General features: G+C 53.2%; 1 protein-coding gene across 5 annotated transcripts in view; it reads left to right on the plus strand.

Moving 5' to 3' along the window:
- The window catches only part of TOP1MT (DNA topoisomerase I mitochondrial), a 62337-nt gene that overhangs the window by 17066 nt on the left and 23523 nt on the right, over nt 1-21748 (plus strand). For 2 of the 5 annotated variants that reach the window (XM_089776143.1, XM_089776144.1), the window contains exons 7-12: nt 1055-1113; nt 8769-8898; nt 8989-10391; nt 15276-15391; nt 17453-17574; nt 21587-21709. In XM_089776143.1, coding sequence (XP_089632269.1) covers nt 1055-1113; nt 8769-8898; nt 8989-10391; nt 15276-15391; nt 17453-17574; nt 21587-21709 — 1953 coding nt within the window. Of the gene's footprint in view, nt 1-1054; nt 1114-8768; nt 8899-8988; nt 10392-13185; nt 13563-15275; nt 15392-17452; nt 17575-21586; nt 21710-21748 lie in introns of those variants that run through there. The other 3 variants (XM_014577844.4, XM_006131679.4, XM_014577845.4) reach the window with 3 other exon arrangements.

Here is a 21748-nt window from a genome sequence, read left to right on the forward strand (position 1 = left end):
AGTCAATAGTGGGACACTGTTGCAAAAAAAAAAAAAAAGCAAACATGATTCTGGGCTGCGTTCACCAGAGTGTTGTGAGCAAGACACGAGAAGTCATTCTTCTACTCTGCTCTACACTGATTAGGCCTCAGCTGGAGTATTGTGTCCAGTTCTGGGCACCACATTTCAAGAAAGATGTGGAGAAATTGGAGAGGGTCCAGAGAAGAGCAACAAAAATGATGAAAGGTCGAGAAAACCTGAGCTGTGAAGGAAGGCTGAAAGAACTGGGCTTGTTGAGTTTGGGAAAGAGAAGGCTTAGAGGGGGACATAATAGCGATTTTCAAGCACCTAAAAGGGTGTTACAAAGAAGAAACAAAAATTGTTCTCCTTGGCCTCTGAGGATAGGACAAGAAGCAATGGGCTTCAACTGCAGCAAGGGAGGTTTGGGTTGGACATTAGGAAAAACTTCCTACCTGTCAGGGTGGTTAAACACTGGAATAAGTTGCCCAGGGAGGTTGTGGAATCTCCATCTCTGGAGATATTTAAGAGCAGGTTGGGCAGACACCTGTCAGGGATGGTCTAGACAGTATTTGGTCCTGCTGTGACGGCAGGGGACTGGTCTTGATGACCTCTGGAGGTCCCTTCCAGTTCTAGCGTCCTGTTCTATGAAACGCAACAAAGGCACAGCTGCGCTGCTGCAGCCCCCAGCCTAGAAACCATCTACACCTCCCGGAAGAGGGGCACCTCTCAGGGTAGATAACCCACCTCCCTGAGAGATGGGGGCGAGGTCGCTGGAAGAATTCTTCCATCAACCCAGCATCGTCCACCTGGGAACTCGGGGCGGCCTAGCAGGGCTGCTCGGGGGGTGGATTTGTGAGGTCCGTTGGATGGAAAACGTCAGCCTGCCTGAGAGTTGCAAGGGCCCACATGGCTGTAGGAGCGGGGAATCAGTCGGGCGCTGTGCACACGGTTCTCGCTGAGCGGCATCTCTGCGATGGGGAACGCAGTGGCCCGTGGTCTCCTTTCCACACGGCCACGGCCTCCCAAAGGACCAAGCTGATACAATCTCTTTCAGGTGGCAGCTGAGCCTGCCCCACCCGAAACGCCAGCGTCCGGGCGAGAGAGCACAGCCAGGTGAGACCTGTGTGGTTCTGCGTAGGGGGGGAAGGCGGGCCATGGGGCAGATGGGCAGGAAAGGCTGTTGATGCAGATGCATTATGTTTCTGGAACAGCTGGTTTCCAAAGGTGGGTTGGCCTTACCGCTGCGAGTGAGCTGCCCAGCCCAGGTAGACAGCCTCGTGCTAGCTTGCCGTGGGGTGTCCTGGTCTGAGCGCTGACCCACCTGACTTCCCTGAGATCTTTCCCAACCCCATGGTCTGCAGGGAGATGCGAGGCTAGATCGTACAATGCTTGAACCGCTACTTGGAGCAGCGGTGGAGGGAAGGGCTCCTGGAAAGGGTGGGACACTTGAGTGGGTGCAGAGAACTTCTGTGAGAAAACCTACGCTTCCTCTTCGAGGCATCATTGAAAGACACGTATCCTATTCACCGTTCTGCCTTGTGGCCTTGCTTTCACTTCCCCGGGCTTCTGGTGCGACGTAACCTCTGTGTGTCATTTCCTTTCCCGTGTTGTTTGCACTGGGAGCCTTTCCCGATGGTTGGTGGCCCCAGAAACGTTGCTGCTCTGCCATTTTTATCCAAAGTGCTATTGTACTAAATTGATTTATTTTCCTCCTTATGAGAAACTCACCCTACTCCCTGCGGTATTACGGTGAGCAAAGCAGAGAGCTAGCTACTCAATTATCAGCTCTCGTTTGCCTAGGAACGCAGGGCGAAGACATGAAGTTTTTGTGTGATCCTTACATTCCACTTGGGATCAGATCCAACACCGACGTTAGTGTTCGCTTGGTTTCAGTGGGTAGTTGATCGATCCCTTAACCCTTTGCTTCATCACAAAGAGGAGAGAAATATCAAAGGGGATCACTGATTGATAAAATGTCCTTAATAAATCCAGTGATGGGCTTTATAGAAAACACTACGGCTACGTCTACATTGGCAAGATTTTGCGCAAATACTTTTCACGCAAGAGTTTTTGTGTTAAAGTATTTGCGCAAGAGAGCGTCTACACCGGCATGTGCTTTTGCGCAAAAGCATCCGTGCCAGTGTAGACGCTCTCTTGCGCAATAAAGCTCCACTAGCCATTTTAGCCATCGGGCTTTCTTGTGCAAGAAATTCACGTTGCCTGTCTACACTGGCCTCTTGCACAAGAACAGTTGCACAAGAGGGCTTATTCCTGAGCGGGAGCATCAGTTCTTGTGCAAGAAGCCCTGATCTCACACAGTAGAACGTCAGTGTTCTTGCGCAAGAACTCCCTGCCAGTGTAGACAGGCAGCATGTTTTTGCGCAAAAGCACTTGCTTTTGCGCAAAATCTTGCCAATGTAGACACAGCCTAAGGGTGCATCTTCACAGCAGGGCTTAACAGAAAATAAGCTACGCAAATTGAGCTACGTCAATTGTGTAGCTTATTTCGAAATAGGGAGCATCGACACAACACTTATTTCGAAATACAGCGCTCTTCTGCCAACTTCCCTTACTCCTCGTACAATGAGGCTACGTCTACACTGGCCCCTTTTCCGGAAGGGGCATGTTAATTTCAGCTATCGTAATAGGGAAATGCGCGGGGGATTTAAATATCCCCCGCGGCATTTAAATAAAAATGTCCGCCGCTTTTTTCCGGCTTTTAGAAAAGCCGGAAAAGAGCGTCTACACTGGCCCCGATCCTCCGGAAAAAAAGCCCTTTTCCAGAGGATCTTATTCCTCCTTCAAAGTAGGAATAAGATCCTCCGGAAAAGGGCGCTTTTTCCGGAGGATCGGGGCCAGTGTAGACGCTCTTTTCCGGCTTTTCTAAAAGCCGGAAAAATGCGGCGGACATTTTTATTTAAATGCCGCGGGGGATATTTAAATCCCCCGCGCATTTCCCTATTACGATAGCTGAAATTAACATGCCCCTTCCGGAAAAGGGGCCAGTGTAGACGTAGCCTGAGGGTTACAGGAGTCGGAGTTAGAAGTCCTCCAGCTTGACAGTATTTCGACATTATTTTGAAATAACTGCCTGCTGTGTAGACACGGACTAAGTTATTCCGAAATAACACTAGTTATTTCAAAATAATGTTGCTGTGTAGATGTACGCTAAGATTAAGACAAAATTCATCTGAAATCCGAGAGATTTCCATTTTCTATACATTGCTGCAGTCGGTGATGTGGTGATATGAAAGGAAGGAGTTCATAAGAAGTTGGCTTAATATTAACTTCCCTAATTTTAGTGACTTCCCTACGGCCTCTTGTGGGGAATGAGAGACCTGGTGGAGGTGGGGTTATCCCCCTTGATAAGTGGTTGCCAAACTTTTTGGCATTACGCCCCCTTTTTGATTTTTTTTGAAAAATCCTTATGCCCTCTCCCCTCCTTCCCCCCCCCCCAAAAAATAGCAGCAAAGCTTGTTGAGCCCCAAAAAAAGAAACTGACTAGGGCAGCAAAACTAGATGGGAGTTGGGGACAGAGGCTGGGTTGCCTCGCACCCCTCCTGGAATTTCTTCATGCCCCCCAGTTTGGGAACCCATGTCCTAGATGTTTTCAGGGGAGTCGCAATGATTTTCTGTACCCCAGCATGCTCTGCTTTTCAGAGGAGGTTAGGTAACAAATAAACTCTCAGCTTTCGACTTAATCAGATTGGGGGAATTTGGTGCATTTCACAAAGCACGTCGGTTTCATGCTTAATGAATTTAGCTGAAATTGCGTAACTCTTGCGGGGGGGGGGGTGAAATCCAGTACGTTTCCCCCTTCTTCTTCGGCAGACTACACTGAAGGCTGTAGGGGAAAAGAGGACACTGAACGGGAAAAGCCAGTTGTGAACTTGTATTATTTATATCAGCCCAGAGGTGCCAGCTAAAATTGGGGCTCTGTCGTGCTTGGCCTACCACGCACGTAGTAACCAGACACAGCCAAGAAGAATGATCCTCATTTTACATATGGAGAAATGAACATAGAGCGGGGCGGGCAGGAGGAGCAATCGACTTGCCGGGCCCTTGGACAAGGTGGGTGGGGGCCAGCTCTGTGCTCCTGGAAGGGGCGGAGCCTCAGACTAGGGGGCGGAGCTGGAGCACCACACGGGCTCTCCCTCCCCGCCACCAGGCAGCCCTCAGAGCCGTGCGGAACACCCAGGCCCGTGCTCCGGCGGAGATTTAAAGGGCTCTGGTGCTGTGGTGGCAGCGGCTGGAGGCTCCTTTTGAATGGCCAGACAGAGGGGGCAGCTGCCCCCTTTCCCCGGCTCCCCATCAGCAGACCCAGAGAGGAGTGGCTTCCCCACGCTCACACAGGAAATCAGTAGCAGAGCAAAGGTGTGAATCCAGCTCCTGTGGGAATCCCAGTCCAGGGCTTTTAAGCACCAGCCTGTGTCTCTTCTGCGTGTTTGTCTCAGATTTCACTTACTAGAGCGTGGGTTCCCAAACTGGGGGGCGTGAAGACATTCCGGGGGGGCGCGCCAGGCGACCCAGCCACACCCCCCCATCAATTCCACCCCAAGTTTTGCTGCTATTTTTGGGGGGGAGGGGGAGTTCTCAAAATCAAATCAAAAAGGGGGCGTGATGCCGAAAAGTTTGGGACCCGCTGTACTAGAGGAAGTGTCTCTGTTTTGTCTGAGGGATGGGAAGGCCGGGGGAGGGGAGGAGGGGATGTATCATGACCTGCGTCCTTCCTGAACACATCAGACCTTGTTAGCTGGGAGCTGTCAACATTGTGGGGACATGTAAAGTGGATCTCGAGAAGCACAAAAGTCCCCGCGGGGTGTTGCTGTGCAGCGCCCAGTGCCTCAGAATAAGAACATGGCCCATGCCGGGAACAGCTGGTAAATAGAAAATTAAGCCCTAATCTCCGGTCTCTTTAGACCACGCCCCTTGCTGCATCGGTGGTGGAGAAAGGGATCCGTTCCCCATGCGTTGTCTTCCCTCCCCCCCCACCTCTCGCTTGCCCATCCCAGATTTAGAACGTCCCCTGGCCAGAACCAGTTCAACGAGTTCTTTGCTTTTCTCCTCTCCAAACCCAGCTCGCACGCAGAGTGAAATCCCAAGCCGGGCCAGGGATCGCCTCGGGTGTCCGTGTGAACCTGCGCCAGTTGGCGCTTTACTCCAGGCCTGGGCGCATTAGTCAGTCCACGGAGATGTCAGCCACGTGGTCCCTTCGCTTTGCCTGAGCGATTCAAGCAGGTCCCAGATAGATTTTGTTAGGATCGTCCCGTCTGGCCGGCTCGCCAGCATCCTCACCCAGGGTATGTCTACACTACAAAGTTAGTTCGAACTAACGGACGTTAGTTCGAACTAACTTTCATAGACGCTACACTAGCGATCCGTTAGTTCGAACTTAATTCAAACTAGCGGAGCGCTTAGTTCGAACTAGGTAATCCTCATTCCACGAGGATTAAGCCTAGTTCGAACTTACTAGTTCGAATTAAGGGGTGTGTAGCCCCTTAATTCGAACTAGTGGGAGGCTAGCCCTCCCCAGGTTTCCCTGGTGGCCACTCTGGCCAACACCAGGGAAACTCTTCTGCCCCCCTCCCGGCCCCTGACCCCTTAAAGGGGCACGGGCTGGCTACGGTGCCCGTGCCAGGTGCAAGCCTGCCAGCACCCAGCCAGCAGACCCTGCACCTGGCATGGCTCGAGCCAGCCACCCGATGCCCCCCAGCCCTCCCCCTCTTCCCGGGACCAGGCTGGCAGCTCCCGGGAGCTTGCCCGGGACCGCAAGAGGCGGGCACCCGCCTGGGCTAGTGCGGACATCATGGACCTCGTCCACGATCTCCGCACTAGGAACAGGAAAGTGGCCGTCTAGGGCAGGAGAGCTGCCAGCCTGGCCACCCAGGAGCAGGTTGGCATGAAAATCAAGGGGGTCCACTGAGACCCCCGACCCTGAGCCCTGAGCTTACAATGGCCGTCCTGGGTCAGACCAAAGGTCCATCTAGCCCAGTAGCCTGTCTGCCGACAGCGGCCAACCCTAGGGACCCTGGAGGGGATGGACCGAAGACAGTGACCAAGCCATTTGTCTCGTGCCATCCTTCCAGCCTTCCACAAACTTTGGGCAGGGACACCACTCCTACCCCCTGGCTAATACCACTCCATGGACCCAACCTCCATGACTTGATCTCACTTCTCTTTAAACTCTGTTCCAGTTCTAGCCTTCACAGCCTCCTGCAGCAAGGAGTTCCACAGGTTGACTCTTTGCTTTGTGAAGAACAACTTTCTGTTATTAGTTTGAAGCCTGCTACCCATTCCTTTCCTTTGGTGTCCTCTAGTCCTTCTTTATGGGAACTAATGAAGAACTTTTCTTAATTCACCCTCTCCACCCAACTCCTGCTTTTAGAGACCTCTATCCTGTCCCCCCTCCGTCTCCTCTTTTCTAAGCTGAAAAGTCCCAGTCTCTTTAGCCTCTCTTCACATGGGACCTGTTTCCAACACCTGATCATTGTAGTTGCTCTCCCCTCTCTCCCCCTCTCCCACCCTCTCTCTTCCCCTCTCCCACCTCCTTTTCCCAGTCTCCCCCACTTTTGTTCAATAAAGACAGATTCTATTTTTGAACACAATTGTCCTTTATTTTGTACATCAGGAAGAGGGGCTAGGGAAGGGTAAGTGGAAGGAGGTGAGGGAGGAATGGGGTACGAGCTCCCGATGGGGAGGACTGGGCTGGCTCTGTGGGCTTCTGGGGGTGGAAGCTCTCCTGCAGCCCCCCAATTGCCTCCTCTCCCCAGATGGCAGCCTGCGGCAAGTGCAGCCGGTCTGATGGCCGAGTGCTGTGATGTGCCCAGTGTGGGTACTCCGGGCACTCCAAGCCAGGACTGCTTTGCAAGCGGGGCACCCCTGAGAACTGTCTGTCCGGGGTGGGGGTCGGGACCCTTTAAGCACAGCCTTCGGCTAGCCTGAGACAGCAGCTCCACGCTCTAAGTCCTCCTCTGATGCCCTGCCGGCACTGCTTCCAGCCATCCTTAAGCCTGGTTCAGGCTCCACTTAATGTGGACATGCTAGTTTGAATTAGCAAAACGCTAATTCGAACTAGTTTTTTAGTCTAGATCCGTTAGTTCGAATTAGCTTAGTTCGAATTAACTAATTAACGTTCGAATTAACGTTGTAGTGTAGACGTACCCCCATGGATTGCCGTAAGGGGAGGGGTTTAGACGTCTTTGTTATGGGACAGTATTGAACTCATGACTAACCCGATTATGCTTGCTGGTTCTCTGATGCCAGTGAGCCTAATGATGGATGACTAATTAGAGCATATCTTTGAATAAGTTGCTTAAAATCCCTTTTTCCGTGCAGGAAATCATCCAGGCCAATGGGAACTTTGTTAAAGGCAGAGAATTTTCTGTCCTCCAGTGTCCAGCGAGGCTGGCTCTCTCTATCTCTGGGAGCAGCCTGCTGTCATTGAAACCCCTGTGGTGACGCTGATTATTTTCCGAGCTGCTGCTTTATTTGTTTTTCCAAAAAATAACCTGGTACCATTTCACAACCCCCTTTGCATCCAGCCACTTTGCTTTGGAAAGCCATTGGCTCAGAGACAGGAATTCGGAATTGCCCGCTTGGTGACCCTACTTAACTTGTGGCTGCCGATATTCAAAGCTTTCTGCCTGGCCAGAGTTCAGCGTTAATACTGCTCACTAATCTGCATTGGATCTGTCTGGGCTGTGGGAATGGATGTCCGGGAGAGAGGTGGCCACCGCTGCGTCATAGACCAGCTCCCCCGCACTCAGGATAAGAGCTTAGCATGGTGCTTGAAGCGCCACTAAACCGTGGCTGCAGGATAATTGCACCTGACGTTGCGCTTGCATCTCTTTCAGGAGCAGGGCTGTGGTTGTAGCAAGCCGTAAGCAGCCAGGGCCGGTGACGTCCGCTCTCTGACATTTCGCTGGGGAGCATGCTGCGGATTAACCCCGGGCATTCCCAACCCTGGCTCTTTCCACAATGACTAGTGTTTTGGGGGATACCTTGAGGACTTGCTGCTTCACCTGATACCCCAAAGGGGCAGATTTCCAGAGGGCAGGTGCTTGGAACACTCCAAGAACTGGGGCCTCTTAATATGTCTTGTGGAACTCCTTGCCAGAGGAGGCTGTGAAGGCTAGGACGATAACAGAGTTTAAAGAGAAGCTAGATAATTTCATGGAGGTTAGGTCCATAAAAGGCTATTAGCCAGGGGATAAAATGGTGTCCTTGGCCTCTGTTTGTCAGAGGTTGGAGAGAGATGGCAGGAGACAAATCGCTTGATCATTGTCTTCGGTCCACCCTCTCTGGGCACCTGGTGCTGGCCACTGTCGGCAGACAGGATACTGGCCTAGAAGGACCTTTGGTCTGACCCAGTACGGCCGTTCTTATGTTCCTGCGCTGTCTTGAGCCTCTGTCTCCTCTCTCTGTCTGCGCCCTTGCGATCTAATGGATGGGCACTGGACCACAGCTTGGGAGACGTGGGTTCTGTTCCAGGGTCTGCCACTGAGCAGCTGGTACCTTGGGCAAGTCGCTTCCCCTCTCTGTGCCTCTTATCTCTCCCACCCTTTGTCTGTTTCGTTGTGTGCGTGTAGGGCAGGGGCTGGCTCTTACTGCGTGTGAATGCAAGCCTGAGCGGGTGGCAGCAGGATCGGGGCGTCGGGTATCGTGTTGCCTAGGGGATGGGTTCTCCCTTTTTACTTCTTTGGCAAGGGAGGGTGGACAGTTCATCTTGCTAGGGATGAAAGTGACCAGGCTGACTCTCTCTCTTTCAGAGTCCTTGAGATGGCTGCCGACTGTGCGGATTGTAACGGGCAGGAAGTTCCTCACCCGAGGGAGCAGGAGGAAGAGGGACGGCCCAGGGAAGGGAACGCTGAGAGGTTTGCACACTCCCGGATTCTGCAGGTCAGTGTGTCCCACGAAGCCAATCTAGGCCTGAGTCTGTAGATGTTTTCAGCCTGCTGCTCATGTAAACGCTCCTCTCTCCTTCGTAAGGTGCCAGGACAAGAGGAAACCGAAACGAATGGGGTTGGTGGTGAGAACGGGGCCGTCTCTGGAGATCCGGAAGGTTCAGCTGAGGAAATGGACACGGCAGCCAAAGAGGAAAAAGGGGAGCAAAACACTGAGAAAGAGTTGGGCTCATTCACCCCTGAGGGGCAAAGAGGGGAGAAGCGAGTAAGAGATGGGAAAAGAAAACGGGACGAGGTAACGGAGAGAGGGGGCGGGAAGCAGATGGAAATGGAACAGAGGAAGAAGGGGAAACGGGAGCGAACGGAAAGTAAAGGCAGTGGGAGGAGCCAAGAGAAACCGAAAAAGGAAAGTGCTCCTGGGGAGGGAACAGGCCGGGAGCAGAGAGATGGTGCAGAACCCAAGAAAGCCACGAGAGAGCAAGGAAATGCTGATGCCACCTCGGGCAAGGATGAAGGGCCGGAGGAGACGGGGAGGCAAGAGGGTCCCCCGATATGGGAAGGAGCAAAGCAGCCGGAGAGTTGGGATGATGCAAAGGGATTGGAGGACCAAGGGGACAGGGAAAAGCCAGGGAGGGAGACATCCGGGGAGGTGGATGCGCATGTAGGAGAGGATGAAATACAGCGGGAGAGAGGAGAGGCCCGAATGAAAGAGAGAGACAGGGCAGAGGGTAAAGCAAAGCCTGCAAGAACAGGAGAAGAGGAGAACAAAATGTCCAGTAAGGACACTGAGCGAGAGCAAACGAAAGTCAAAGCAAATAAGGCCGGAAAGAACCAGAAAGAGAAAAGGCAGGAGAAGCGGGAAGAAAAGGTAAAGGACGCGAAAAACAAGAGGGAAAAAAGGGAAGGCGAGAGGAACAGCGAGGAAAGGAGGGGAAAGAAAAAACCACAGAAGCAGGCGACAAAGGGGGAAGATGAGCCAGAAAGGGAAAAGGCAGGAGGTGGGGAAATAGAAGAACAAGAGGGAATGGGGGAGAAGGAGCGAGATGATGTGGAGGAAGAGAGGCCAAAAGAGAACCAAAGAACGAAGGGTGAAAAAGAAATTAAGGAAGAGAGAGAGGAGGGGGATGGCCAGGAGGGAGAAGGCTGGGGGAGGAATGAAAGGCTGGGAGGTGGGCAGACCATGGAAGAAAATAGCATGAGAGAGGAAAAGGAAAATGGGCCGGAGAAAGACGAGTGGAGGGAATCAAAGGAGAAGCCAGGAAGTGAGCCGAAGCAGGCCAAGAAAAAACCCAAGGAGAGAAAAGCAAAGGATGAAACTAAACACCCAGAGAAGGGAAGGAAGAGCAAAGAGAAATCCAAGGAGGTGGCGAACGAGGGGGGAGCCAAGAAAAGGAAAAGCAAAGAGGAAGACGACAAGAAGAAAAGCAAGAAATTAAAGGAGGAGGCCGAGGAGAACAAGAAGAAGGAAGAGGACAGCAAGTGGAAGTGGTAAGCTATCTGTGGCCAGTGACCGCCAGTGGGGTACCGATCGCTTTCAGTCTCAAAATATCCGTTTTTTCCTGTTTTCTAACCAGCTGTAGAGGAGGTGGCTTTTTTTGGAGTAGGGAGGGATCTCCAAAATTTTTGAAATCTTTGAGGCGGGGGTGGGGGATAGTGCACAAAGCAGGAAAAACACATGGCTTTTTTGGGCTAATTTTTTTTTTCACCAGCTTTGGCAAAATAGACCCATGCCTGTCCAGTGTAGAGCCTCTGCGCATCACCTCATGTATTAATGCTGGCATGTTTGCCCCGTTGCTTTAAGGCGAAAGAAAATGATTAAAAATAATCGCTCTAGAGAGCGATCCTTACGCGGGTTGAACCTCTGTAGTCCGGCACTCTCGGGACTTGACCGGTGCCGAACCAGAGAATTTGCCAGACCATGGGAGGTCAGGACTGTCTAGCGGTGCTACCAACACTTCGGCGATGTCTAGACCACAGCCCTCTGGCGGCAGAGGGATGTAAATGGAGCACTTTGAAAGCGCAAATGAAGCACGGATTTGAATTTCCCATGTTTCATTTGCATAATTACATAATGGCGCTCTTTCGAAAAAGTGCTATTTTGAAATTGAAACCTCAGTCTAGATGCGGTTCTTTCGAAAATAGAAGCCTATTTCGAAAGATCCTGTAAACCTCATTTTGGCTACGTCTAGACTGCAAGCCTCTTTCGAAAGAGGCTTTTTCCAAAGATACTTTCGAAAACGCCTCTTTCAAAAAAGAGCATCTAGACTACCATCAGTACTTTCGAGAAAGCAAGCCGCTTTTTCAAGAGAGAGCACCCCGGCTATCTGGAGGCTCTCTCTTGAAAAACCAGTTTGCATTACATAGCGCCTTTTTTCGAAAGAGGCTGTTTCAAAAGTATCTTCTGAAAAAGCCTCTTTTTGAAAGAGCACTTGCGAAAAAAGACGTTCTTCTTCCTAAGACGAGGTTTTCCCTGGTCGAAAAAACTGCCGCGTTCTTTCAGTTTACTTTCAAAAGGACACAGCAGCAGTCTAGATGCAGGGGAAGTTTTTTTTAAAAAAAACCCTGTAGTCTAGACACACCCATTTTGAGGCTTACAGGATCTTTCAAAAAAGGCTTCTATTTTTGAAAGAACTGCGTCTAGACTGCGGTTTCAATTTCGAGATAGCGCTTTTTCGAAAGAGCACCATTACGTAATTATGCAAATGAAGCACGGGAAATACAAATCCCGGCTTCATTTGCACTTTTGAAGTGGCTCATTTACATCCCGCTGCCGACAGAGGGATGTAGTCTAGACACAGCCGTTCTGCTGCTTGCTGGGCTCTTAGAAGACATGTAGGGGTATGTTACACCTAAATAGCACAGAACACTGAGAGCCAGGACTGGGGGCTGTAAACAAACGTTATGGGACCACAGGAAACTTGGCCGCACCTACAGAAAGCAGACATCCAGCTAACTCAAATCATGCTGGACCAGAGATGTTGCCCGACCCCAGAGAGTTCCAGACTAGAGAGGCTGTAACACACAGCATGTTATAAATGGGTAGGAATGGTGTCCCTAGTCTCTGTTTGTCAGAGGCTGGAAATGGGTGACAGGAGAGGGATCACTTGATGATTCCCTGTTTTGGTCACTCTTTCTGGGGTAGCTGGCCTGGGCCGCTGTCGGAAAACAGGACCCTGGGCTAGATGGGCCTTTGGTCTGGACCCAGCGTGGCCACTTATGTTCCCCCTGCTATTATTGGTGTTGCCAGTAGATGTCTCTGTATGCTGGATTTCTGTCTCAGATGGCTAGAATTCAGGTAGTTTTCAAGGTGAGGTCCGAGGAGTCTGGAAACTGTGTCTAAGATTCCCAAAGGGCTGTGCTCCTCCACTGGAAAATGTTTAGGGGTCCACACATGAAAAAGCTTAACAACCGCTGGCTTAGAAGGTAGAGCCATCAGTCGGACGGTGCCAGAGAATTCTTAGCAAGGTTCCTCTGCATGATTGTCCGTTGCGTTCCTTTCTGAGTCGATGGGTAGAGCGCTGCACGGATACACAATCTTGTATCCACATCTGTATCTGCAGAAAAGAGCTGCAAATATCCTCACGGACAGCTGCGGACATAAAGTGGATATCCACAAATTTGCAGGGTTCTAGATTCGAAATTTGCATCTGCTTCTGTGCCTGCAGAATTGAGCTGCTGAGACCACCGCGGAGATAAAGCGGATATCCACAAATTTGCAGGGTTCTAGATTCGAAATTTACACCTGCTTCTGTGCCTGCAGAATTGAGCTGCTGAGACCACCGCGGATATAAAGCGGATAGCCACAAATTTGCAGGGTTCTAGATTCGAAATTTGCACCTGCTTCTGTGCCTGCAGAATTGAGCTGCTGAGACCACCGCGGAGATAAAGCGGATAGCCACAAATTTGCAGGGTTCTAGATTCGAAATTTGTATCCGTGCCGGCAGAAATGAGCTGCGGATGCAGATATGCATAGATTTAAAGCGGATTTGCAGGGTTGCCTGGTACTTCCCTGGGTAGTTATTTTGCTGCAATTGTGTATTATCTGCTGTATATTAGAAAAGCGGGGTTTTGCGGACCCTCCTGAGAGAAGGAATCTGGCTGAGCGAGCCCATCCCTCTGAGCGGAGGGACTAGCTTTGAGTACCCGCTGGACAAGTCTAGCTTGGCTGAATGAGGCGGTTGCCTAGGAACCCAGTAGCGTGCATCCTGTGGGCTGCACACAGATGCACGTCTGTGACTACATTTCCCAGGGTGCTCTGCTGCATCGCAGGAAGCCCGGTGACCTGGAATCGTTTCATGGGCATTGCATGTCTTTGCTTGGTCTGTAATCGCGAGCGCCCGTCTCTCCAGAGCAGGGCTGGCCTGCCTGTGCCCCTTCTCCCGGGGGGCAGCTGGGTTGGAAGGGATGAAACGCTTCCACCAGCAGGGCGATGGGTTGTGACCACTCTGAGCCTGCTGCAAGCATGTGGCTGGCGGCATGGGGGGGCTTGTCCTGTCATCGCATCCTCTGCCGCCTTCCGGGACTGGGCGTGTGTCAGCGTGGCCGGGCGCTGCTTATGCAAGCCCTGGAGCATTCCCACCCCAGGCTCAGCACCCGCCTGTGTGTGGCCCGTCGGCAGGTCAGTGCTGCCCGCAAGGGAGTGGTGAGTGGCAAAGCCAGGTAAGAGGGGGGGTGGTATCTCTTATGGGACCCACTTGCGTCCAGGGCGAGACGAGCTCTCCGGCCCCGCAGAGCCCGTCTCCAGGTCGGGGGCGTTCCCAGAGCGTCGCCGCGAAGCCCGGGGTGGACTTGGCTTGAGGCGTTTGCAGGAGCCGATTTCCAGGGACTGTGCAAGGTGAAATGGCTGATGGAGACCCCCCCCCTTCCCGGCCAGAGGGGAAGGAGCTGCAGGGAAGCTGGTAGCGGCTTACGGAGGGCTGTGAGAAATCCAGCGGCTCGCGTCAGGCCGGGATTTTTAGTGTCGTGCAACGTAACGGATTTCAACCCCCAGGCTCGTCCCGAGACATGTGGGGCAGGTTTCCTTGGGGGAGAGGGATGCGGAAGGGTCCCTGGTGGCTGGAAGGCTGACTGGGGAACTGGATTGACAGCAGCTGGCAGGCTGGGACCGGGTTGGGCTGGTGCGACCCCGGCTGCTCTGATTTGGGCTGGCAGGACGCTGGCCGTGCCGGGCTGGCAGGCTACTCAGCCTGGGGCCCACGGGACACTGGCCTTGGGCCTACAGGGTGGGTTGGGGGTGTTCTGGCCACGCTGGAGTGACCCAAGGGGCTGGCCGGACCCCCCCGCCCATCTGGTGCACCCTGGGTGGACGCGTGGGGATCCACCCCCAGTGGCCTGCCCACAGAGAACCAGTGAAACATGGTCATTGCGGTCATTCGGCCAGTGAGCTCTTTAAAGGGTGATTTACACCCCCACTGGGTGCAGAGCAAGTGCTTCAGGGAACTGCTCGCCCCCGGGGGATGCTTTTGTCTTTTATCGTTTGCCGCTGTGTGCTCAGCAGAGAGCAGCGAGTGTGTGGTTACTGGGGGGGGGTGTAAGCGACTAGTCGACTACCCGAGGCAGCAAGGAGCAGGAGCCGGTGCTGGGGGCAAGGGAGGCAGGGGTGTAGCAGGGACCAGCCCCCCACTCCACTGCACACCAGCCTGTTGGCTCTTAATCCATTTAAAAAGCAGAGGCACGTCTGGGACTAGATGTGAGCCGGGAATCAGCTGTGTTTAAAAGGCGGGAACCTGCGTAAGTCAGGCATCAGCTATCCTGGGTCCCTCCTACTGCACTTTAGGCTCTTAATCCATTTACCAAAAGGCTCTTAATCCATTTAAAAGGCGGAGCCGTAGCAGAGTGACTTCCCAGGCCAGGAGCTAACCCCGCTATGACCCGTTTATCGACTAATGGACTAGTTGTTGGACAATCCATCGACTAGTCGATAGTTGATTAAACTCAATTTAACATCCCTAGTTACTAGGGATGGTAACATGCGGTCATCCTCGTTGTACAGGTGGGGAAACTGAGGCACGGGGTGGCTCACGGGGCTTGCCTAAGGCCATTTAGGGAGGGAGTGACTGAGCTGGGAATTGGACTCCTATTTCCTGAGTGTCGGGGCAGTACCCTGTCCGCTAGAGCTAGACCGTCCTCCCTAGCCTGGTACTTCTGCAGCATCCCCACGCTTGTGGGGCCCCTTCCCTGAGTGCATCCGCAAGTCCTCGGCGCCAAATCCCTTCCTGAGACCACTTCTCCCCCGGTGCCGCCAGGGAGCTGGCTGGTTCGCTCCTTACCGCACGTCCGGGGCTGGTAGTCGGCCAGACGGCGCTGCCGGGGATTCAGGCCTGGTCCGTAATCCCAGACACTTCCTGACTGGGCCCGGTGTGTCTCCCTCAGGTGGGAAGAGGAGAAGACAGACGACGGGGTGAAGTGGAAGCAGCTGGAGCATAACGGCCCCTACTTCGCCCCCCCCTACGAGCCGCTCCCCGACGACGTCAGGTTCTATTATGACGGTGCGTCCCGCGTGGGCGCCGAGGCTGCTACACGTAGCGAACGTCGTGACCCGGCGCGGCAGGGCGCGGGGCGGGACGGAGAATGCGCTTCGCCTAAAGCCTATTGCCCCAGGCTCTGAGACGGGGGCCTAGCTCCGTGGTTCTCAAAGGGTGGACCACGGACACCTAGCGGTCCACGACCATCTCGCAGGTGGGCCATGGGCTTGGGGCTCACCCCCCCCCCACGCACAATGGGGAGTCCACTCTGCACCTCCCATGAGGTTGGAGGGCCAACGCGGGCTCCCCGCTGCGGGGGAAGGGCGGGGCCCGGAGCCTCGTGGGCCGGATCTAGCTGGCGCATTGCTGCTCCTGGTCCCCGGGGCCGGGGGAACCGCAGTGCGGGAAACTGCCCGCCTGGAGGATTCCCCCTGCCCTCATTGGCTGGAATCCTGGCCAATGGGAGTAGTGTGGGGCGGTGCCAGGGAGCAGCAGTGCAGGTGCGGAGCCAGGTGAGCAACCCCCATGCCACGACTCCACCCGCATCCCTACCTTGCACCCTCCCTTCCACCCAGCTCACCCTACCCCCAGCCCGCTCCCAAACTGCCCACCCTCGGCCTGCTCCTGCATTCTCCCTCCCACACTGCCCACCCCCAGCCCGCACCCTCCCTCCCAAACTGCCCATCCTCAGCCTGCTCCTGCATTCTCCCTCCCACACTGCCCACCCCCAGCCTGCACCCTCCCTCCCACACTGCCCACCCCCAGCCCGCACCCTCCCTCCCAAACTGCCCACCCTCAGCCTGCTCCTGCATTCTCCCTCCCACACTGCCCACCCCCAGCCTGCACCCTCCCTCCCACACTGCCCACCCCCAGCCCGCACCCTCCCTCCCAAACTGCCCACCCCCAGCCTGCACCTGCATTCTCCCTCCCACACTGCCCACCCCCAGCCTGCACCCTCCCTCCCACACTGCCCACCCCCAGCCTGCACCCTCCCTCCCACACTGCCCACCCCCAGCCTGCACCCTCCCTCCCACACTGCCCACCCCCAGCCCGCACCCTCCCTCCCAAACTGCCCATCCTCAGCCTGCTCCTGCACCCTCCCTCCCACACTGCCCACCCCCAGCCCGCACCCTCCCTCCCAAACTGCCCACCCTCAGCCTGCTCCTGCATTCTCCCTCCCACACTGCCCACCCCCAGCCTGCACCCTCCCTCCCACATTGCCCACCCCCAGCCCGCACCCTCCCTCCCAAACTGCCCACCCTCAGCCTGCTCCTGCATTCTCCCTCCCACACTGCCCACCCCCAGCCTGCACCCTCCCTCCCACACTGCCCACCCCCAGCCCGCTCCTGCACCAACTTTGTCATCATGGGTGTTTGCAGTGTTTTTTTTTTAATTAAAAAAAAGGGGTGCTGGTACTCCAGAGGAAAAGTTGTTGAGCTCTGACTGGAGGGGCCGGTACCATCACAAAAAAAGCACTGGGTGTCTGGCTGGCGGTCCACGGAAAGGTCTGCATTGAGCAGGGTGGGCCGCGGGTCGGAAAGTTTGAGAACCACTGGCAGAAGTGAAAGGATACGGGGGCACCCTGGTGCGGAGCTCCAGCAGAGCTGGCTGAGCTGCGGCAGAAGCCAGCGGGGCGGTATCGAAAAACCTGGCCAGGCCCCCGAGTTGCAATAGGTCAGCTCCTGTGAGAATTGTTACGTTCCTTTCACCGCTGGCCACTGGTCTAAATGAAGCAGTCAGCTCAAATCCGTGGGCCTGCCCGGAGGCTAATTTTGCGGCCTCTTCTAATGCAGAACGTGGAGTCACCCACTGCTGTTTAAAGGCGATGCATTTAGAGAACCCCCGGGCATTCAGAAACCAAGAGATTCCTCCCTCGGCCCTTCTGCCAAATCTGAAGCTTGCTTTAAAACTCGTGAGGTTCAAAGGAAATTATAAATGTTGGGGCAGGAGGTGGGGTATTGCCTTCCCATAGGTGAGCTTGTAGAGTTAATTCGCATCACGCTTTCACCGCAGCCAGTTGTCGGGCGGGGCGGGGGTCAGCGCAGGCGGGCGAGCGGTGATAAAGCGCCCTGTGTTCTCATACAGGCAAACCCATGAAGCTGAGCATGGCCACGGAGGAAATCGCTACCTTCTACGCCAAAATGCTCGATCACGAGTACACGACCAAGGAGATTTTCCAGACCAACTTCTTCCACGACTGGAGAAAGGTAGCACCCCTGGGGGGCTGGGCTGGGCCTCCGGTGCCTGGCCTGGGGGGTCTGGTAGGGACAGGGATGGGCAGGCGAGGGGTTGTGGAAGGAGCAGTGGAGATGTTCTTTTTGGGGTGTTAATTTCCTAATTCATTTTTGTGTAGTATTTCATAGAAGGTGGTGGTCGGGGACGGGAGGGCAGCTGTGTGTGCGTGCTCGGTGGTGGGCGTATGTCCTGGGTTCAGCTTTGCTACGGACTGAGTTAAACCTCATCGGATGCCCCCTTCAGTGGAGACACAGTTAAGGGGCTGTGCCTAAAACGAGGCTTCATAATCTGTCTAGACGCTGATGTAACCCACATGCCTTACTGGGTGTGGTTCATTGTCCCATGGAGTGGTCCTTAGACCACTTACAGCAGGGGTGGGGACCCTAAGGCCTGTGGGCCGAATGCAGCCCGCGGTTTGTCCGCATCTGGCCCCCAAGGCTCAGAACTCCCCGCTAGTATTGGGGAGCCTGTGCTGCCACTCTACCTCCCCCACCACTGGCCTGGAGCCCACGAAATCGAGTACCATGCGCCCCCGTAGGCTCTTATGTGGGGAGTTCTCAGCCACGTCAGTGAGGGGTTGTTTGCTTCTCACTTGTGTGCGGCCCCCGGCTGATTTTTCTGTGGGTCAGCGCCCCCGACCCAAAAAAGGTTCCTCAGCCCTGACTTCTGGAGAGAGAGAAGGAGTTTGCTCTACAGCCTTAGCGGGGTGCCGGCTGGCTTTTAGCTCAAGCGGCAGAGGCTCCTGCCCTAAGGGCCAGAGGTCCCAGGTTCGGTTCTGCCTGTCACTAGCACCCGTGATACACTAGCACCCTTGGGGGCCTGTTATGCTAATAAGAAGCACACGGGACTTTTTTTCAAGGGTGTGTGTTTATTGAGAAGACCGTAGAAAAGCAGTTAGCATGTGCCCCTCCCCCCGCCCCCCCAACACACACACACACACACACACGCGCGCGCGATGTCGTAGCATAACAAGAAGCCCTGTTGCACTACACTAACAGATTTATTAGAACACAAGAGCCTCTTTGAAAGCTTATGCTCCACTACATCTGTTACTCTACAAAGTGCCACAGGACTTCTCGTTGCTTATGCGGATGCAGACTCCCACGGCCACCCCTCTGATAGTTGCCAGGCAAGGCTGTCTGAGGGAGGAGTCGGGTTCCTCAGGTTTGACTTGCAGGACCGACCCCAGAGTCTTGCCGGGATTGCCGTGCCAGGCCGCAATCGTTCATCCTTCGCCGGCGTTGATCTCCGGTTGTTTCACAGTTATTCTTTGAGATCTCTGGTCAGGCTTCCTGGTCTTTTGTTTGTGTGTCTGTAACCCACACCCGTCGTGTGGGTCGCTGGCCCATGAAAGCTCATCAACCATCTTGTTAGTCTTTATGGCAAAAGACCAGCTTGGCTTAACAAGGAGATCTTGCACGATCTCAAAATAAAAAAGGAGTCATATAAAAAATGGAAACTAGGACAACTAACAAAGGATGAATATAGGCAAGCAACACGGGAATGCAGGGGCAAGATTAGAAAGGCAAAGGCACAAAATGAGATCAAACTAGCTACAGGCATAAAGGGAAACAAGAAGACCTTTTATAAATACATTAAAAGCAAGAGGAAGACCAAGGACAGGGTAGGCCCACTGCTTAGTGAGGAGGGAGAAGCAGTAACAGGAAACCTGGAAATGGCGGAGATGCTCAATGACTTCTTTGTTTCGGTCTTCACCGAGAAGTCTGGAGGTGTGCCTAACGTAGTGAATACAAGCAGAGAGAGGGTAAGTTTAGAAGATAGGATACACAAAGAACAAGTTAAAAGTCACTTAGGAAAGTTAGATGTCAGCAAGTCACCAGGTCCTGATGAAATGCATCCCAGGATACTCAAGGAGCTGATAGAGGAGGTATCTGAGCCTTTAGCTATGATCTTTGAAAAATCATGGCAGACAGGGGAGATTCCAGAAGACTGGAAAAGGGCAAATATTGTGCCCATCTATAAAAAGGGGAATAAGAACAACCCAGGAAACTATAGACCGGTCAGTTTAACGTCTGTCCCAGGGAAGATAATGGAGCAGGTAATTAAGGAAATCCTATGCAAACACTTGGAAGGTAATAAAGTGATAGGGAATAGCCAGCATGGGTTTGTGAGGAACAAGTCATGCCAAACTAATCTGATAGCTTTCTTTGATAAGATAACGAGCCTTGTGGATAAGGGAGAAGCGGTGGATGTCATATACCTAGACTTTAGTAAGGCATTTGATACGGTCTCGCATGATATTCTTATTGATAAACTAGGCAAATATAACTTAGATAGGGCCACGATAAGGTGGGTGCATAATTGGCTGGATAACCGTAGTCAGAGAGTTGTTGTTAACGGTTCTAAATCCTGCTGGAAAGGGATAACAAGTGGAGTTCCTCAAGGGTCTGTTTTGGGACCCGTACTGTTCAATATCTTCATCAATGATGTAGATATTGGGATAGAGAGTACGCTTATTAAGTTTGCAGATGATACCAAACTGGGTGGGGTTGCGACTTCTTTGGAGGATAGGGACATAATTCAAAATGACCTTAGCAAGTTAGAGAAATGGTCAGAGGTAAACAGGATGAGGTTTAATAAAGAGAAATGCAAAGTGCTCCACTTAGGAAGGAACAATCAGTTCCATACATACAAGATGGGAAGCGACTGTCTAGGAAGGAGCATGGTAGAAAGGGATCTAGGGGTCATAGTGGACCACAAGTTGAATATGAGTCAACAGTGTGATGCTGTTGCAAAAAAAGCAACTATGATTCTAGGTTGTATCAACAGGTGTGTTGTAAGCAAAACTCGTGAAGTCATTCTGCCGCTCTACTCTGCACTAGTTAGGCCTCAGCTGGAGTACTGTGTCCAGTTCTGGGCGCCACATTTCAAGAAAGATGTGGAGAAATTGGAAAGGGTACAGAGAAGAGCGACAAGAATGATTAAAGGTCTAGAGAACATGACCTATGAAGCCAGGCTTCATGAACTGGGCTTGTTTAGTTTGGAAAAAAGAAGATTAAGGGGGGACATGATAGCGGTTTTCAAAAATCTAAAAGGGTGTCACAAGGAGGAAGGAGAAAATTTGTTCCTCTTGGTTTCTGAGGACAGGACAAGGAGTAATGGGCTTAAAGTGCAGCAAGGGAGGTTTAGATTGGACATTAGGAAAAAATTCCTAACTGTCAGGGTGGTCAAATATTGGAATAAATTGCCAAGGGAGGTGGTGGAATCTCCCTCTCTGGAGATATTTAAGAACAGGTTAGATAGACATCTGTCAGGGATGGTGTAGACGGAGCTTGGTCCTGCCTTGAGGGCGGGGGGCTGGACTCGATGACCTCTCGAGGTCCCTTCCAGTCCTATTATTCTATGATTATTCTATGATTATTCTATGAAAGTGCTGCATAGTCCTGTCTTTTGTTTCAGCAAGACCAGACTAACACGGCTGCATCCCTATTACTGTGTCCCATGCAGTGGCACTTAGACCATTTACAGCGAGAGATAAGAACAAGGGAGCTCCACAGCCTGAGCTGGGAGCCAGGCAGCTTTATAGCCCAAGCAGTAGAGGCTCCTATGCTGAGGTCCCAGGTTCAAATCCGTCCGGGGGCAGTTACATTTCATCTTCAGAGTGTCTGTCTGTCTGTGGGGCTGGGCCATGCTGCTCGTTTCTTCAGCCTTCATCCAGCCTCAGACACGACAGATGTTCTCGCCAGTCTCTTTGACCTTCCCGATGGCTTTCTCGCACATCCTCAGCCATCCAGACACCAGCTCAAATGTTCAAAAGCAGCCATCGGGTCGTACAAATACGCTTTTCAGGGGCTGCTTCACCCTGGCCTTTGCTTGCGGCGTGGCTAGCTCAGCAGTGAAACTGCTGCTCCGCAGACTTTCCAGAAAGCTCCGGGTTTCTCGCCCCCTTCCCGTGCAGCTTTTCCCCACATTGTAAATGAACTTTGCCTGCCTGTTTCCAAGTCTCTTCTGGCTTTGGCTCAGGAAATGACCTTGGAGGAGCGGAAGAAGATCAAGCACCTGGAGAAGTGCGATTTCAAGGAGATTCACAAGTACTTCGTGGACAGAAACGAGGCCCGGAAGGCGCTGCCCAAAGAAGAGAAGCAGGTGAGGACGGGGTTTCTCGGGAGTCCTGCAGACGGTGGG

The sequence above is a fragment of the Pelodiscus sinensis genome, chromosome 2 (genome assembly GCF_052426305.1).
Source record: "Pelodiscus sinensis isolate ZL-2025 chromosome 2, ASM5242630v1, whole genome shotgun sequence".
Classification (NCBI taxonomy): Eukaryota; Metazoa; Chordata; order Testudines; family Trionychidae; genus Pelodiscus; species Pelodiscus sinensis.